General features: G+C 43.2%; 1 protein-coding gene across 1 annotated transcript; it reads right to left on the bottom strand.

The window, feature by feature from the left end:
* Positions 1-5,439: 5,439 nt before the first annotated feature.
* On the bottom strand, positions 5,440-19,779 carry LOC138588496 (acylphosphatase-2-like). Its single transcript, XM_069658647.1, has 4 exons — positions 19,642-19,779; positions 19,356-19,372; positions 15,991-16,100; positions 5,440-8,800 (listed from the first exon to the last, which is right to left on the bottom strand). Exons 1-4 carry the CDS (start codon positions 19,709-19,711, stop codon positions 8,686-8,688), a joined length of 312 nt encoding a protein of 103 aa, XP_069514748.1. The 5' UTR covers positions 19,712-19,779; the 3' UTR covers positions 5,440-8,685.
* Between the last annotated feature and the right edge of the window lie 304 nt (positions 19,780-20,083).

The raw sequence follows: 20,083 nt of genomic DNA, 5'->3' as shown, positions 1-20,083 counted from the left end.
TTTGGTTTGCTTCATATATTAGGTCCTACTTTAAGTCCAATAAAGTTCTCACCTGAATTGAACTGTGGTTCATTTGGAAACGGACCAAGACCTGTCTTTTCTGGTGGACCATGGTCCCGTAGTTTGGTCCGCACCAGAGTTTGTGTTCTCAACTGCCCAAACAAACCGACCAAAGCTGTCAGGTCACCCCAGATTCATCAGGTAAACTTTGTTGCTCTGTGACTGCTTGATGTGGAAATGTTTGACCACAAGTTTAACACATCAAAGTCAGTGTTGTGATTCAGCTGCTGAAGTCTGAAAGAATCACCTAGCACAGGTTTAACTGGGGTTCTTGGGCGGTGTGGTATCATGTTGCCGTGACATCATAATTGTGACTTTTTGCACACACATGCAAATACACACTGAGAGTGATGCATTGAGGGTCTGAAGGTCATCCAACTGTTCTGACACGCAATGCAGCAATGTGTGTGTGTGTGTGTGTGTGTGTGTGTGTGTGTGTGTGTGTGTGTGTGTGTGTGTGTGTGTGTGTGTGTGTGTGTGTGTGTGCAGATTGGTATCTGGCCTTGAACACCTTTTCGGGCTCTTGATGACTCACACACACACAAACATACACACACAGTTGGGTCAGTGTGTGTGAGTGTGCAGGGGATTATCGCTCAGATACCAGACACCGTGTAGAAATGTCCAGCAGACCGCGGCCATGATTGTTTTGAAGCTTGAGGATGGTGAGGAAAAGGTCAAAGGTCATGGAGGTAAGTCCCATCATGCAGCTGCTGCCTGTCAGTGTCTGAAATCACTTCTTGTTCTGTAGCTCCTGCACTTTTCTCTGAGTAAGATGACATCAGAGGTCACAGCAAGCTCTGGTTCACACTGTAAAAGAAAACAAAATATCTGTTTGTACTTTTGTTTTATGTTTTTGTGGATGTTAAGTTGAAGGGATTACACATTGGGCCTCTTTTGCTTCTGCAACGCAGCAGCGCTGTGTAAAATCAGCAGTGTGACAGCGCTGTTTGTTTCAGTGTGAAACTACAAAGATGTCAAGATAGCGGAGCTGTGTTACGGCACTGTTGCAGCAAATGTGTGTAAAAAGGGCTCCTCACAGTTGATATACGTGGGCCCAAGAGGATAAAACATCTAACGCTCTCTTCTTTAGTGCCACCATGAGACCAATATCAGTACAACTCTTATATGAGCTCAAGTATTTTAGGGTTGTTGAGTGACCATCAAAGCCTGAAGGAGGTGCTACTTAAACTTTAGACTGTTAGTCTAAAGTTAGAAAAGATTTAAAGAGAGTAATGTACATAGGACTGTTCCTTTTATCTGCCTGCTAATGCTAACACTACTTACTTCTAAACTCACGAGCAATAATCCAAAAGGGGCAGGCAAAAAGGCAACATCAAAAATATCAGGCTACGGTCAAACACGAAAAATCACTCACTAGAAAACTGTTGGTATGACACGACACAAAATAACACACAATGAACTGGCAACAAGAGGTAAGACACACAGGGTATATACACAGGTAATCAAAGGGAAACAAGGCACAGGTGGGTCTAACTAGGACGGGGTTGACACATGAGGCAGGAGACGCAGGGAGCCGGGATCTGAAAGACAGAAGCTGTGTCCCAATCCAGCACTGCCGCCTTCGATGGTCTACAGAGGATGCGCCGTTCACAGCCTGCTTGGACCGCGCAAGTCGAACTGAAATGATCCCGGTCTGCAGTGGATTTCCTGTTTGTGTCACCAGCTGTTCCTGCCGTTGCACTTGCGTCACCAAACGCCGCTCCTGTCGCCAAGCAACAGGTAGCTAGCAGGCTAACTAGCTAGCATAACTAACGTCATGTAACTTATTTTAAAGATCATTTGTTTCAAGGTCCCTTTCGTTTTTTTAAACATGTAACGCTAGCTATTTGAACGTTTATTCCTCGGCTGTGTTAGAGTCCGCCAACTCGTTTCAATTGGCGCGCAATGAATCTCAGGATACGTTGGGCCGCGAAGTGTGCCTGATTGATGGAAAGGAAGACGCATTTGTCGGCCGCATCTGAAGGAGCCTTCGAAATGGGACGGCCATCGACGTGTCGCTGTGACGCAATCAGCCTTCAAATAGAAGTCTGCAGCCCCTGGATTGGGACACAGCTCGAGACAAGGGTGAGTTCAAAATAAAACAGGAAATGACAACATGAATAAAAGGAAAACAAAAGCATGACCTTAAGGACCTTGACAGACTGCATCATATCCCTATATGTGTCTCTCACCTCTCACCTTATTGCTTCACCCAAACTAGTGTTTAGATCACAGCAGATCGGCCCCAGTTCAGTGTTGTTGGTAATATTTCTGTCACTTTTATAAACATTCAGTCTGTTTTATTTCTTTTATCACACATTAAATCTGCCGGTGTGAAATAAAACAGAAAGAAACAGAGCAAAATATGTTGCTTGAGTTAAATGTCGGTGTTTCTCTCGCAGTGGAGTTTGACTCAACTTCAACATGTTGCCTGGCAACAGCTGGCTGTCAGCACCCACTCAGGTGTGTGTGTGTGTGTGTGTGTGTGTGTATAACATGATGAATAAGACTTACTGTGTGGGCAGCGTAAGTGCCGGGCAGATTTTCAGAGATAAAGGATGGATGGAGGAGAAAAGAGGAGGGGAAAGGCGGCATAGAGAGGAGGAGATAAGGAGACGAGTTTAGATAAAAGGACACATGAGAGGACACAAGAGGAGGAGTCGAGGAGAAACAAGAAGACATTAACTTTTCTCTTCTTCTTGTATCTCTCTCGCAAACTCTTCCAGAAGGAGCGGTGTCTCCATGGTGAACACTATGGGATGCCAAGCCGGTTGCTTAGAGAGGAAGAGGAGGAGGAGGAGGAGGAGGAAGAAGAGGTCGAGGCCGGTGGATTTTTTCCAGCTTTTCCACAGTGGTTGAAGTGTGTGGGTGGCCTTTCTCTCTCTCTCTCTCTCTCTCTCTCGCTCTCTCGCTGATGGCAGCAGTGTGAGTGTGTGGGCGGCTCTGTTATTATTTGCTGTAATATTTGCACCAGATTTTGCAGTGAAACAGAAGAGAAAGTGTGAGAAGAGCTGCTGGAGGTGGAGGATAATAGGATAATGGGGTTTGTATTAGGGGGGCGTTAAGGGACATAAAGCAGGGTGCTTCAGATTAAAGGGCTAAGATGAATAAAACAACTGGAGAATATCAGATGCTTCTTGTTAAACATATACAGTACATGGGTAAATACTGGGGATAATCTCTCAGAGATACTGGGTCGGTGCTGCTCAGGTGACGAAGGTGTTTGACTGCTTTCCCACCGAAATTAACATGTTGACGCTGGTTTTTCAGACCTGGGAAGACCTGCTTATAGATGCTGATTGTCTCTCTTCCCATTGCCAGTGGAGTATACTCCTGTCGGTCTCTTTTCTGCTGCGTCACCGTCTGACGTCACAACGTGCCGGAGGCAGGGTTAGTAAACAGTGAAGATGTTACTGTGGTTAGGTCTTTATTGTATCTATTACTCATTCAGTCTGTTTATCAAACTCTGCGCAGACAAATTTGGAACGATGTTCGAGCGCTGCTCGGACAGAGGTGGGCAGAATTTGTAGCTGAGATGACAAGGAGTCGCAGAAGTTACTGACGGAGCATAGCATCGCGCCAGAAAGATTAGCGTGCGGACACAGGTTTTGTGTTCCCATCAATGCCGATCGGAGCCGAGGCGATAATTACACGGGTCTACTGCAGAGTCATCTGACCTGGGTCTGAATGCTGATTGTAACCTTTCCCATTAAGGTAAAAAGCCGGGTGTTAGCAGTTGTTAGCGGGTTATTTCACCAGTGGGAAAGCGGCTATAGTTGGGTACAAAAGTGTAGAACTGACCACTGGGTTGATATCGAGCTTTGCTTTCCTCTCTCCCTGACCTCTTTACCATTTATTAATAAAATCGATGCAATTCACACAATACCAAGAACTTATTTACAACACACACTTTGGGCTTGGCAAGATGTAAAGAAGTTTTATGGGTCTTCTGTTAAATTATGCCAGCTCCTCTATCCCTCCATCCAGACCTGCCACCCTCAGGTGGAAAGTCCCTGCTCATCAAGTGGAAAGACTATGGTAGGCCTATACATCAGTTTCAGCAACTGTTTTAAGGAAGGATCCTTTAAATCTTTCTCTGACCTTCAGAATTCGAAATTCCAAAACAGGACTTTTATAAATCCCTACAAATTCGTCACTTAATTACTTATTGTAGCAGGGGCAGCATGACTATCGATGGGGCTGTCAGGGATGGAGGAGATCCTGGAGATTCTTCATCTGTTCTGCTCTTTTAGACCACCACAGTTCTTCCTTAACCCCACTGAAGAATGTATAGCAGAAAGATCTGTGTGTGATGACCGGTGGGACGCTATGTGTGAGAACGTCTTTGCTTCAACAGAAGTATAAATGTCTGCACAGAATGTACCTTACCCCCCCTTTCATTTGAGTAAGAAGTCTAAATCGTCTTTAGGTGCTATCGTTGTTATATATGCACAGGGTCGGTTATTCATGTTTTCTGGGAATGTAGAAAATTAAAACACTTTTGGAAGGAGATACACGACCTGACCGCCAAGGTTTTAGGAGTTCCATTAGACATTATACCAATGCGGTACCTCTTTGGTACAGAACCGGAGAGGTCACTAGACCCCATATCCACAAAGAGGAGCCGCTTAATGTCATATATAGCAAAGAAATGCATCTTTCTCAGATGGAACCAGCAAAGGCCTCCAACTTTAACTTGATCAAACACATTTTGAATTAAACATTACTACTGGAACAGCGCACTTATCAGCCAGATGTGCTCTGGTTTGATCTTGACCTATGACCCTAGTTGAATATTGAAGTCATTAACTTATTATTTACTTATTTTCCGGTGTGGAAGTATTTACCTTTGTTGCTATTATTGTCTTATTTTACCTGAATCTATCAGCACTCTGTTTGTCTGTTTATGTTTGTTAAATGCTAAAAAACCAATAAAGTCATTCGTGAAAAAAAGTCCCACATGCAAGTAACGTTATCGCGCCACCTCCACTGCTCTGCAAGCCATTGTTGCATTTGATGCGTCTCTAAGTCCAAGAACAGTCACCCAACAGAGAATACAGAAAAGGAGGAATTTAGGCCTCATACCAGATAAAATCATGTTACAGTGCAACTAAGCTCTTTATTTTTTAAAGATTATTATTTTGCCTTTATTGTAAAGGACATTAGAAGAGAGAACCAGGGCCTATTTTGTGTGTTAACATCGGCACGTACACCACCAGTGAATTCGAGTGGTCAGGCTTTAAGTGTTTTCAGGCGTGTTGGTGTTTGGATGAAGAAGAGATCGCTGTGATTTTAAAACCCTGCTGTAAATAAATACATAGACGTCGTGATGTAAACTGACTCAAAGTCACAAGAGAGCTGTGATTCATAGTTTATTTGGTAAATGAAGTTAAAATTAGTTTATTCTTATACATCAGTTCTGCAATAAATCCACCTTCATGAAGGTTTCAGAGAGCCGTTGAACTGTAGGATCATTTATGAAGCTTTCTGCTGCTGCTTAACTATGCCGTTATTTTGAGAGCTGTTTCTGTCAGCTGCTTTTATAACAAGGACAAATACAGGTATATAATATCTTCAGTACTGTACAGTACAGTGTATACATATAGATAAGATATATGAGCTTTTAGGAGAGGAGTGCTGCTAGAGAGAGTTGTGTGTTTTCTGTGTAGACGCCGCCTACAGCTGTTAATCTATTACAGCTTATACACAACTCTGTCTTGGTGTTTTCATGAGGATCAACATGTGTGTGTGTGTGTATGTGTGTGTGTGTGTGTTACTGTTATATAAGTATGTCATTACATTAGGATCCTATTCAAACAGCAAACACCCCCTCGTCTCTAGTGCAGATTGTGTGTGTGTGTACGTGTGAGTAATGTCTCGGGATGGGTTGGCATGACGACAAAGCGTCCGCTTCTAACAGTGTATCCATGGAGATTTGGTCTCTGAGCTCTGACACTCACACAAACACACTGTTGGATCTTCAGGACGCTTTTAGAATTATGCACAGAAAAAAGTTTATTTTTCACATTTATTAAAACTCCTATTGTCCTACTAAATTCCAACCGAGGATTGCCATTAGATTTTCTTACTCCCTCAAACACACACACACGCACACACATACACACACACACACACACACACATGCACACACACACACACACACACACACACACGCAGAGTCCCAGCAGTGAACTCGGCTCTGCTCGTGCTGTGTCAGGGTTTTTGTTGTTGTTGGCGTGACAGCCGATCAGGGATTCTCCTGCTGTGATTTTATTGGATCAGACGACAGGTGATCGGATCACATGCTGTTATGTATTTCAGTTGAATTGCAATCTTACTTTATCTTTGAGTGTTTGTTAAAGGGTCATTTCAATCATTTGACGGGAAAGTGCAATCCCATGTTTTATTTGCTCTGCCGGAGGCGTCTGGTCCCCCTCCTGCTCAGAAGATTTCCATCTGATTTAAGTCGGGCCCAATGACTGTTTATAAAGAAGGACGGCATGTAGCCGAAGTAGCTCCTGTGATGGGTGCTGCAATTTTGCGATGGTGACGTCATTTGGAGCCAGAGCTGCACAGAAGACATTAGCAGGTGGAGCCGCTGTAGCCACTTTTGCTAACCAAAACACACACTTAACTTATCGGAAAAAAACAGCAAAGGTCCTGCCTGTCGGCGTACTTAAAGTCGAGGTGAAATGAAAAATGTCATTTTAATCCTTTTAGATCACATCCCCGGTAATATTGTGCATCTATTTGACAATATAGGCCAAAAAAATACAGAAAATCAATTTCTTCGTATTCTTATATCAAAATCCGATCATTTTTCTTACGGTAAAACTAAATTTCATGCGGCTTACATAAGTTAGCACCAAACAATTTCAACCAATCAATCTGCAACATTTAGCCGCAGAGCACCAAGAACGCTCGGTCAGTTAGCTAGCTACTGCGCTGTGGAGAATGTCTGTCTACACCCACTTCTCAACGATCAAATCAAATCCCTCTAATGATATGTCCCGCCTGCACGTCCTGTTTCACTCGGAAATACGTCACGATACGGAAGCTAGATACTCTCGAAATGCCGTTTCAGCTCGACTTTAACAGCAGAACAGCTTCATGTGTTGGTCTGAATTTAACGTTCACAGATATGTAAACTTCAATGACTGTAGTGATTGTTTTATTTAAGGCTCCTCCTCTACTCTGCTAATCTGGAATAGATCTGCTGCAGGAGCCGTATTTGTCAACAGAGCTGTCAATCATCCTTTTTACAGCATCAAATAACTAATAAAAAATAAACATGTCAGAAAAATTAACACTTGGATTTAAATCAGCATGATAAGAACTAACTATAATGACAGAAACCATGTTTGAGAAACATTTATTTGAGGTGTGTTTGGATTTTCTAGTTTGACTCATGTCCCATCTGTTAACATGGAGGAGGCGGGCTTTATGACTTATACTGCAGCCAGTCAGCAGGGGGCGATAGGGACGTTTATGGCTTCAATTTTAGGGAGCTGTCATGTCGTCCATCTTTTTATTCAGTCTACGATTGGGCCAATCACAACCACTCACTTAATAAAGGGCTGGTTTAAGAGGCATTCTCATACACAACAAAGATGGCTGCTGCTGATGCGGAGCTTTCTGGCTCTGCTATCAAACATCTGCTTTTTATGTTGAACTGTAAGACAATTTAAACAGATGTTTGAACTGGCTAATTAGCCTAGTAGCCTATCACTGCGTCACACGTTTCTTTGCTCCGATTGGTTGCAGAAAAGTTCCAAACTATACAAATGTTACAAATCTGTATTGGCTTAGTACGACAGAGTATTAGGGCCACATTGAGGAAAAAAAAATCTCTACGATTTTGAGAATTAAGTCGTAATTTTATGAGAATTACGTCATAATATTGCAAGAATAAAGTCAACATTTTAGGCTATGGTTAGCCTGTATCTTATTTTGAAGGGAAATATCAGAAGAGCATCGTATTTGTGAAACCTATACAACTGTATTGATATAAAGCTGTTTAGTGTGCTTGTGCATTACTAGGCAGGAGATCTCGCCTCTTCCTGTGAGGTACATGTTTGCTATGCTTCCATGCTACCGGGTGTGTTCAATATTACAGCTCTGGCTCAAGTTGTGTTCAGCCTCCGGGGCAATCATTTACAAGCATGACTTCACAAGATGCTCACTGTGAAGTAATACTTCACACATTCCTCATTTTAGCGCAGGCGGCTGCTCTTCTGATACTTATAATATTTAGGCTAACAGTCTAAAATTACGACTTTAAAGTCTTTTTTCTCTCTTTTTTTCCCTTTAATGTGGCCCATATACTCCGTCGTAGCTTAGATATTCTTTGGGAAAAATGAATTATTAAGAATCTACCAGTTATATCAATACCTAATTTAACTCAACCATTTTGGTAGCATCATAACTTAGCTTAACTGTATGAACTTAAGTGCATCATATTGTAACTTGATTTAATGCATCACACACAAAAATAATGTAAACTAAGAGTAGCAACAAAAATGTTATAGTCACACAGAATGAAACACAAAGTGGAGTACACCAGTCTGAACACTAGAAGGTGCTTTCAGTGAGATGCTCTTCGGGGTGCGTTTGATTGGCTGGTCAGAAGCGAGTCTTGAAGCCGGAGAGCTCCAGCTTGTCGATGCTTCTCTGGTTGGAGAAGGAGGCTCTGGTGATGCGACTGCTTGGACTTCCTTCTTTACTCAACCACACCTTCCTGTGGAGGACACAGATCAAAGAATACTTAATGATTACTGCACAGCTTTCATGTCATGTGACATGTGGATAGTCTAACTGTGTGACCAGAAACACCTCTAGGTACTCTGATTGTACCTGCGTAGATGTGATGACTTTTCATGTTATCTAATAAAGAAATAAAAATAATAATGATATTAAATTTTGAACGGTACACTCAGAAGATACTTTCCATTCTGAATCACTGTCAGGTTCTGCCGACCACCTTCAGGCCTCAACACAGACACACAGGAGATCTCATTATGTGAGAGTAAGTGCGGAGGACAGATCAAAGCGCTTTGACCAGGGGCTGCAGAGATGTCCGCGAGTGATCTGTGGCGTTGAGCAGACTTTAATTTGATTCTTTGGTGCAGGTTAGACTGTTTTAAGCTGTCTAACTCACACTGACAAAGCTGACCTGTTGCACCCAATGATGAAAAGGTTTGGCTCATGCAAAGTGTTTTAACACGGCAGAGAGGACATCACATGTTTGTTTGTGCATGGATACAGTCTTGTGTTTGATGCCTCTGTCAGCTCTTGGATTAACAGTATTTGCTTTCATGATTCCCGAAATTTTTCTGGAGAAAATGTCAACCTAACTTTTGTATTCCTCCAGAAGAAAAACTTGCATAGTCAGACATGTTTTAATTTGAAAAAGAGTCTTAACCCTCCCTTAGTTCAGGGCCAAACAGAAAACACTAATAAACATAACTAAGAGCTATATAAGCGTAACGGATAAATTCAGACATCTGATGTTTGACTGACAGTCTGATCTAAACCAGCGTCAAATAGTATCTTTGTAAAACTTTCAAATGTTATTTGAGTAGCAAAATCTCCGCAAACGATGTGGGTAATATTTGTACATATTAGAACTCTAAAATAGGCAGCCAGAGTGCCGGTTTGGCTCAGTGGTTGAATCAGTGACCATACGAGGCTATGGTCCTCGATGCGGCGGCCCCAGGTTCAACTCCTGCCCTATTGCCGCGTGTCATCCCCACTCTCTCTTCCCCCATTTCCGCCACTATCCACTGTCCTCTCTCCAAAATAAAGGCATAAAACCCCCCCCCAAATAATTATAAAATAGGCGGTCAGTGGTAGACTTACACACACAGTCTGCGTCCTGTGTATCAAACTATAGCCCCTTTCACACATGCACTGCACTGCTGAAAGTTTCCCAACATTGTCCAGGTGGGCTGCATGTTTGAACGCAAACAGGTCATACTAAGAAACATTCACCGCAAGCAAGTGGGTGGGGTGATGCCGTTTCTATCGTGTGACCGGCTCGAGAGCGGAAGAGCGACACATAACAGGACGAATAACAACACCCAAGGCTGAAGAGGAAGAGCATTTACAACATTAGCAAAGACGTCTGCACATTAGAGAGATGAAGAGATCCGTGAGCTTCTGGCTGTGAGGGCCGAAGCTAATTGTCTGCCAGTTGCTGACATTTTACGCCAAGTCTCTGCCTCATGAGACCCCCCCCAGCCCTTACCCTAACCAAAACTGAATTGTACAACTGGAGGTGTTTTGTGTCTTACACTTCTGACTGAAATTCACCAGTAAAACATGGGTCGGCCATGTTTTTTGTTTTGAAGAGGGTCTTTATTTACCCAAAACTGATAGCAAATAAGTCCTACTTAAGCTAGTGAAGGCTTTGGCAGCTTTGTGCGACAGATGAATGCAGATCTGAGGTCTGGTTATTAGTTAGATTAATATTCAGCACCTGTGTTTGCTAAAGCGGCCTCAGTGCCTGTTGAGATATTTTGCTGCATACCGACAGACAAGTGACATCATCATGGGTTTCTCTGCTCACTGGACAAAAATGTAGCTAAAGAAATATCACAACCAGCCAGTACCGGGGTCAAATCCAGCATCTGGACAACCAGGGGCATGATGGGAAAACACAAACATTCCTTCAGCTATATTTAAGCCTGAGAATGTGAGCGTGCTCAGCTGCAGAGAGACCGTTTCACCGCACACTGTTTTTGTGACTGTCCGATGGTTCTGATGCTGTGTGTTTGTAGATTAGAGGAGATTTCAGGGGATCAGGGTCACATCCATGTAGCTGCGCTGACTGAAGCTCGGCCAAACCGAGAGAGCGAGCAGGCGAGAGAGAAAGAGAGAGAGAGAGTTTGTGGAAGAGCGGCGAGTTGTCCTAGTTTTTAATTTTTGGCACAAACGTCCCCATCTACAGTCGACTGATCTGATGTTCGACCTACTACTCTACTGTACACACACACACACACACTCACAGATTAGTGTTAAGTCTCCAGCAGCTGGATGTTTGTAATCTGCTGCCATTTTCCTCTCAAACAACACACTGATCCATGTGATCCACACACACGGCTGTTCTTCTACATACTTGTGAGGACAATCACTGAGTATTCTTGTTATTACACGTAAAGCCTTATTTTGTTCTTTTGTCCATCGTTCCTCTCATTAATAACCAAATAATAACCACGTCCTGCTTCAGCTTTGATAGACTGTACTAACCATCTGACTGCCCATTTCTTCTTATCGCTGTCACATGTTCGACAATATAAACTATTAATAGTAATGGTCCAGAGTGAGTACAATGTTAATATTGCATAAACATTTAAGCTATAACTTAAAGACAAGATTGATGACAGCAGAAGATTTAAAGTGATAACCTCAACGATTTTCATTTAAATAAATCTCTGTTAAGTCACTGTCTATCGCTGAATGAGGTAACACAATGGTGATTGAGTCTATGGCCCACTGATGACAGCCTTTGCATTTACAGTATTACAGACTGGGTGTGACGACTTTTGTATGAAAAATCACAAGCGACACGTTTTTCATCACCCAGCAGTGGTTGGTCTGCCAGAGAGGGCAGGCGGAGCTAAGCGGCTGTTTTTCTGGTCTCTGCAAATGTTGCGAGTAAACAGTAATCTACTATGTTGAACAAAGAAAAGATTGATGACTACAGATACAACTTCAAAAATAAGTGAAAATCCAAAGAAAAAGAAACAAATTCGACGCTCAGACGAAGGCAAACAGTCTAAAAAGAAAAGCGACCGTCAGCGAGGAAAATCAAGAGTTACAACCGGAGCCAACCGTGGACGTCACACAATCAACACTGAATTACCGTTTATCGCCATAGGCGCCGCCAAAGAGAAAGAAACTGAAATGTTTGGGATTAGCACTTTAACTTCAAGGGCGAGTGCAAGTCCAAGAGGAAATAACACATTTCAGGTGCAGTTCAACTTTTTAAAGTAAAAAAAACCAAGAAAATAGGTTAAAAAAAAATATTTTCTACAGTGGAGTTCAGTTTTTTTCTATCAAAACAGTTTCAGTCCAGATTACAGTCAGCAAGGCTGCGCGATGGTAAAGTGCTTAGTGCTGTCGCCTCACAGCTAGAAAGTCCCAGGTTCGAATCCCGGTTCGGACGTAGGTGGCCTTACATGTATGTTCTATGCGTGGGTTCCCTCTAGGTATTCCGGCTTCCTCCCACAGTCCAAAGACATGCTCGTTAGGTTAACTGGTGACGCTTAAAAGGTGTGAATGTGAGTGTGAAAGGTTGTCTGTCTCTGCGTGTCAGCCCAGTGATAGACTGGTGATCAGTTCAGGGTGTACCCCGCCTCTCGCCCAATGACAGCTGGGATAGGCTCCAGCCCCGCCTGTGACCCTGAACAGGCTAAGCGGTATAAATAATGGATGGATGGATTACAGTCAGAAACAACATGTCAAATAAAGCTCACCGCGTTGATGACACAGCAGCCTAACAAAACCTCTAACCTCCCACATCATCCTACAAACAGATCATTGATCCATCAGGCAAATACCCGAGAAACTGAGCATCAAAATACAGCTATTAGCTTCTCCTCATTTAAATATTAATAATAGGTAATCAATTCAGTGTAATAATCAGGCTTAATCAGGCCTTTCAACAAGTGACCGTCAGACACCTGTTACATCTGTTTCTCTCCTTCATCCATCCATCTCTCCTCCTTTTACTCTGTGTTTAGAAACCTCTCTTTCTGCTCCTTCATTCTTTCTTTCATGTTTTTAAGCCTCTCTGCACTCTAGGAATTTTTTTGTCTCAAGAGGAGAAAAAAAAGGAAACCACCCACATGTTTTCCTCCCACTACCAGCTGCTCTTCATTTTCTACTCTCTTCCTCTTCCTCTCTTCTTTTCTCTCCTCCCCTTCCTTTTTTCCATTTCTTCTTTCTCCCCCTCATACATTTCTCTCCCTGTCTCCTCTTACCTCCAGTATTTCCCCCTCCCTTCCTCTCTCCTTCCCTCCCTTCCTCTGTCCACAGAAACAGCTGCTTCCTGTTTCCCAGGCCCGGGCAGGAAGTGAGGTCGTGGTGAAAGTGGAGTCGACAGGAAGGACGTGAGAGTGAACGCGTTCACACTGAAGCGATCCCTGACTGAATGGACGGAAACCGCCAAGTGTGTTTAATCTCTTCAATGAGAGCCAGTGTGAATGTGTGAAAGTCACAGCGAGGTTACAAGTTATTTATTAGCTGTTTAATCAAACCATAAAACAAAGATCAGACCAGCTCTGATTTCCGTCTATTATAACCTCAAACTGTGCCGTCTGTCCCAGGAGTCTCTGTCCAGATAAGTCGAAACACATAACTTGTAGGTAACGTTAAATTGCATTTTCTTCTTGTTTATAATATGTATGCCAAGTAAACGTTGATTGTAAATGTCGTATACTGAAGTAACACGTTCCCCAGTGTGTGCTAAACTGACATAAGGTGCTTTTCGTACCAGGAACTTTTAGTCCCAGGAACTTCTCTCTTCAAGGAACTTGTGGCCACTTGTTCCTGTGGCCCGTTGTTGTCTGTGCTTCCACAGCGACTTAAAGTCCCAGTAAGATTATGCAAATCAGTCCAGTGATGTCTGGAGAAGCAATAAAAGTAACTGCACTACACTGCAAGTCCATTAGGTGGCGGTAAGAAGATGATGATGGCCATACAACAAAGATCACGCCATAAAATGCGACCAACAGCATTTTGGGAAACTACAGTTAGCCTGTTTGCATGGAGGAGAGTCAACTTGTGCTGTATTTGATATTGCATTGTAAATGATAAAACAACTTTAAAGCACAATGCTAACACTGAGCTCGCAGCCGCAGGTGAAATAAAATGCTGCGAGTACTCGACCAATCAGAAACGATTAGCACTGCAGGCCCCACCCTGAAAGTTCTCTGGCTCATGGAGCCGTAGCGGCAGTGCCTGCATGTACCAGGATGCATTGCGCACGAGTAGTAATAGACTCGCTCCACTGCATTTTGTCGGCTGTATACCCTCACTGGAATAAAAGGTTTAAATATATCTTGGTAGCTAGTTTGCAAAAGGTGAAGACTAGAAATCCAAGCTGAAAAAACCTGGAGTTCATTCGGGACACCAACTATCCTGATTGAAGACCAGATATTGCAGCTGCACCTGAGGGACAGACAACTTTTGCAACATTTGCAGGCGTATTTCACATTATATACTAACAGGGACAGGTAGAGATAAGGTTGTAAAACAACAAACAACTCCTTTAAATCTCCCCCACCTGCCCTGGATACATATAAACACATTCTTAATGGGTCTCTACTAAGTTTGGTGGTCCAGGCCACCCAGATGTTTGTTTCTGCTAGAGACCATTGTGATGTCAACCATTGGTTTCTCAGCTGCCTATATGATTCAGATTCAGACTTTATTTATCCCAAAGGGCAATTCAGTTTTTACAGTCCACTGAGACCACACGTGCATTCACAACAACAGCAGCAGGAGTATGTCAGAGACAATGAATAAATAAATCAGTCCACATCAGAGGTGCAAGCTGGCCCCGTGCCTGATGACTCACACGAGGGCCGGACAGAAACAAATTTAGATTCACACAGTAAAAAGGTTCAAATCAATACATAAAATAAATAGATAAGGCATTCTAGGACGCACTGCACATGAAAGTGTAGGCTTACAGCCACGGAGGCCAGGCGAGTGTTAAAGACCAATTGTGGAAGAGAACAAGGAATAACCGTGAAGCCCTGGGCTGGGGTTACTGGCTGCTGCCATGTTGGTTTTCTGGAGCCAGGAGTGACCATATTTGGACGAGAGGGCGGGGCTTGAGAGTAGTGAGGTGCTGGCTAACACCAAGTGATCAAAGCTCAACAGTCTGTGTCTGTGGCTACTTGAATGAGCTAGTTAAACTTCATGTTTCCGACAGAGGTGATTGTATTTGTGGACGTGCCTGACCCTATCTGCAGTGAGGGAGAGGCGGGTGAACGACATGTACAGGGAAACTTAAAATAACCGGTGTTCTCATAAGTAGTGTCCGCCATCTTTTCCTGCAGGGAGCCAACGACAATCCTGACTCCTGAATGAATGTATTACAAACACTGAGCTCCACCCATGTCTCCTGTAATACACCTGCTTTCAGAACAATGTAGCTGTTTCAGTTTTCATTAAGGCTCTTCTGGTTTTCTGGGTTTGGCAGCTGAAATAAGAAACCCCACCCGCCCGGTGTTGCAAGGAGTTGAAAACAAGCACTGAGAATTGTATCACTGTTTCACACATGTTTGTGTGTATGTGTGTGTGGGACGACAGATCTCTGGAGTCAGTGATGTCACCCATTTATAACATCCACACCCTGGTGACATCACTCCCGCCGGACAGAGAGGAGGTCAAAAACAAACCGAGCTCCGGCCTCAGTTTCATGATTGATTATTGGAACAATTAACGCAGTGAGGAAGGAAGAGAGAAAAGAGGCACCGGGAGGAGGAGGGGGGAATCTTCAGAGGCGTCATCAAATGAGCACAGCAGTGATGTGTTCAAGAACTGCTTTGTGATACGGTGATTCTCTGAAATAAGTATTAATAGAAAAAGAACCCCACATATATACTGCAGCTCTTTAAGTGACATAACCAAACTATGGCTCTGCTGGAGGGTTTGTTTTGAAGGTAAACGGCGCCATCTTGTGGCTGAACAAGGTAAAAACAAGGAGCTGTGACGAAAGACGTATTCAGATCTTTTATAAAAATAAAGTGTGTATCATTTAAATACACTAAATTAATATATAATCATATAGGTCCCTGGAGAGTTTTACTGTTAAATCTGATTTTTTTAGATTAATAACTCTGCTGCATTAATGTGTATGTATGTAACGATGTAGATGTGTAGGATTTTTGCTTATTTGTTCCACTTTGTACTCACATCTCCTCCACCATGTCAGCGGGACCCTGGACCTGTCCCACCACCGTCCCACTGTAGGTGTTCTTCACCCAGCCGACCAGGCCGAGCCGCAGACCCTCCTTCTCTGTGTACTGCAGAAAGAGAGGAAGTGGTTAATATTGAACATGATAACGTAACATGACCTAATCATTTTATTCAAGTCCCCAAAGTTGCTGTTACAAAATAATCCAAAGGCGGACACAGGAGCTGTCTTTCCAGACCCTTCTAGACCTCGGTGGAAACGCAGACAGCAATGGGCTCGAGGAACCTTTTAGTCCCTTGAAAAGAAGCTCCTGGATCTCAGTTCTCTGATACTTGAGGCTATAGGAAGTTTTAGACTGATGAAATACTGTAGTTGAGCGTTTGCAGGAAGTTAATTAGTCATAACTTTACGAAAGGAGCAGGCAGAGCGTCAAAGAAAAACTAAACAGAGTCTGAAAGACATAGATAAAAACTGAAAAGGAAAAGGGTGCAGAGTGTCAGGTTTGGGAAATGGCTGAGGCGGGAAAACTATTTAAGGCTTCTGGACAGGTGGGAAGTCATGTCTCACCTGCATTCTTATCCCAGGTCGTAGGATGCTTTGTCACGGCCCTTTTTGGCCTCATGGACGCTCAAGGTATAGTGTCTGTTGTGTATCATGCAGAAACACATTGTAGTGTCTGTTTTCTTCCTGTCTCTTGGTCAACATGAAACTGTTTTGGTTATGTTAGTAAAATAATATAGTTTAAATTAGGGCAAACACATGTTCAAACAATAACAACATTTTCTGTCAGCTTCACACAGAAAACATTCACCAGTCTGCTGGGGACAGGTTTTATTCCAGTTGGCTCATCCACCGCTTCCTTATCCCTTAGTAGATTTTTCTCTGTATTTCTACTGGGTCACAAACAGCAGAGAGTGTTTTATAGTGAAGCAGAAGGCTTATAGTTACAGTTAGTTTAAAGCGTGGTGCATGTCAGAGATGTTAAGAGTACCTTGTGCATCTGTACATGCAGAGGGCCGCGATAAAGCATTGGTTGGTAATGAGAATGAGGCTGGGACATGGAAACCTGCTATCAACATTCCTTCTAAAAATGCTCATCAGACTCGAGCAGTGCCTGTCACTGATGGCATCTTAACAAGTGATTTTAAATGAAAATGCCAGATCAAGGAGGGGTAACACGACCAGACTATTTATACCTGGAAGGCTGAAATCAGATGCCATCCAGCAAAATAAACCAGACACTAGTTCTCCATGATTAACCTGTGGGCTTGAGAAAAAGGAAGTCGTTTTCTGGTGGTAAATTGTCTTTTTATCTGATGTGTTACGTGATAAGTTTCAAGATAGGGACATAGAATTAACCCATGATCAGGAGGTACTGCAGCTTCTCTCTTCTCTCACTACACCAACGAGACTGTCCTCATCAAAAAAGAATCAGTTGTCTGTGCAACAGTTCATATACTGTATACAGGGCCGTACACAGGCGGCCACCTTTAGTGGTTGCAGAAATTATTACAAGAGAAAAGCAAGAAGTCAGTTGACTTCGTTTTTGATCTTTCACAGCTTTCACCCATGAGACTTGTGTTTATGTCCTCTGTGAAACCAAATGTGTACGTTAAATCCTTTTTGTAACGTCCTTAAGTTATGTCACACAGGAACAAACCGTGTGCTGACAGCACGTGACGCAAGCGAGCGTCGGCTGTGGACATGGTCGGATTATCATGACCACGGGCCCTGGGCACAAACTGGCCCGGCCCTATTCAAACGCAAATGAGATAGATAGATGCACACTGCATATACTCTTGCACAATAGCATCGGGCAACCATCAACTAGGGCTGTATTAGCATCTAGGTCCCCGAGAGGCAGCGCTGTGGCACCGGCCCCCCTGAGAAAAGTATCACTATCAAATGTTGAAATTAAGTGTATTTGATGGACCAAAGAAGCATCTTTAGCATCTCTTTCTTTCTTTAGTTTGCTTTTGGCGACCCGCTGAGCAGACGTTCTGCATTTTGAAAATGTTATTTTGACCGTGAAATAGAAAGTTAACTTACGTCACTACATGTATGGAATTTAATCACTAATTAAAAGAAACAGAAAACATTCAAACAGTTTGATTCAAACAACATTGTCAAAGTAACATTCATTTCAAAATAAAAAAAAACGATATTCATTCTTGAGGCCAAGGGCCCCCCATGGGCTCAGGGCCCTGGGCATGTGCCCACTTTGCCCATGTGATAATCCGTCTATGGCTGTAGATATACAGGGCCGTTGTGCAGAGTAAGACATAGTGCCAATGACTGTATATATAGATGGACAACGCGTCTCCTTCTGCTCCCATTGTACGAAATTGATGCCAAAATAGCCCCTGTGATAGGCGCTGCCATCTTGCGATTGTGACGTCATATGGAGCCAAAGACTGCGCAGTAGATATCGGTGAGTGAAGCGGCCGTAGCTACTTACCGTACCATTGTTTTAGTTACATTTCCACTCGCGGATCGTCCTCCGCTCTGCTCACCCTGAGCTGTCAATCATCATTTTGACAGCATCGAATAACTAATTAAAAATAAACTTGTCAGAAAAATGAACACTTGGACGTAAATCAGCATGATAAGAACTAACGTTAATGACAGAAACAAAAATTTATTTGGCGTGTATACTGATTTCATAGTTTGACTCATGTCCCATCTGTTAACATGGAGGAGGCGGGCTTTATGACCTGTACTGCAGCCAGTCAGCAGTGGGCGCCCAAAATGTTTTGGCTTCACTTTTAGGGAGCTGTCATGTCATCCATCTTTTTATACAGTCTATGCATAGTGCCAAGAGAAAGAGCTGTCTGACGTCAATGTGAAGCGGTGACAGTCAGTAAAATACAGCGTACACTTAAACTGAATGATTGTTTATATGGAGGACTCTTTTAAGTGGCTGAAGTACGTGGTACTCCTGACCCCGTCTGCAGACGTGCTTAGCTTAACATGTAGTAACTCTGGCTGGCTTCTCCTAACAGGGACCGCGCTGACTGTTATCTACTGTACATAGTACACTTCCTATTGATAATGACCTCATACAACCCCACTTCAAAAAATTCGAACTATCCCTTTAACAGGCAGAAACCTCGAGCAGAGCCAGACTTATTGATGAACATCTATCTGCTGCGACCTGATTGGCTAAGGAAGTGGGATTGAAGGGGATGCAGGAAGAGACCGACTAAACCTGAGCGAGTACTGCTGCTGCCTAAATCTAGACCATTTCATCACATTAACCCCATGTTTGTTACTAATATGTGGATATGAGGGCCTGATATCAGTAAGGCATGGAAATGTAGTTCAACTGGCAAATGGTGGCACAAAGAAACAGGTGTTCACTCACCATTCTGAAACAGACCCCTGTAAACAGAACAAAAGAGAAAGAATGACTTAAAATGTGTAATCAGACAACCAGCAAACACAGTTATAACTCAGTAACATTCATGACAATGTGCTGAAGCTGCAGGAAGTGAGCGTGCAGGGGGATCCTGTCCCGCCTGCAGCAGCAGCAGCAGCAGAACTGCACTTGTTCCTAAATTAAGCTCGAGCAGATCAGTTTACACCTCGGCTCACAGAGCACAGCAGAAAACAAGAGAAGAAGAAGGGGGAGGAGAGGTAAACATACAGACCCTGAACGTAACCGAAGATCTCAAAGTCCACAGACGCCAGTTTTGTTCCTGCTGATTCACCTTCAGACATCGTGAGAGATAAACACAGACTGTCCCTTTAACAGGAGAGACTGGAGAGCAAGTGAATGCTCCCTCTGCTCGCTCTCTCTCCTCAGCACTCTGCACCAACATGGTCATGTCTTCCTGCAGTTTTTTAAAGGAAAATCTCACCACCATCACCATAGAGGAGGCGCAGCATTTGCTGATGGTCTCTGTAGTCCATTAAAACTACAAATGACCATAATGCACCACAGGTTCTGTATCTCAGTGTGGACAATCTCAGCTTCAGAAACTTTGTTTTGCACAGTTGTAAAGTTGTCTTTTAAGGAGCCACTGAAGTCCCATGAAGTGATATTTTTTATCTTGTGCGTTTAGTTATTTTAATGTGCAAATTTAGCAGTGT

The sequence above is a fragment of the Semicossyphus pulcher genome, unplaced genomic scaffold (assembly GCF_022749685.1).
Source record: "Semicossyphus pulcher isolate SPU_LCO1_2020_fin unplaced genomic scaffold, fSemPul1.0.p SCAF_12, whole genome shotgun sequence".
Taxonomy (NCBI): domain Eukaryota; kingdom Metazoa; phylum Chordata; class Actinopteri; order Labriformes; family Labridae; genus Semicossyphus; species Semicossyphus pulcher.
This window is presented reverse-complemented; position numbering and strand designations above follow the sequence as displayed.

Coding starts and splice junctions, on each gene's coding strand:
- LOC138588496 (XM_069658647.1), bottom strand. CDS start 19,711: ATGTCTGAAGGTGAATCAGCAGGAACAAAACTGGCGTCTGTGGACTTT. Junction 8,801..15,990: donor GCTGACATGGTGGAGGAGAT/GTGAGTACAAAG, acceptor TGTCCTCCACAG/GAAGGTGTGGTTGAGTAAAG.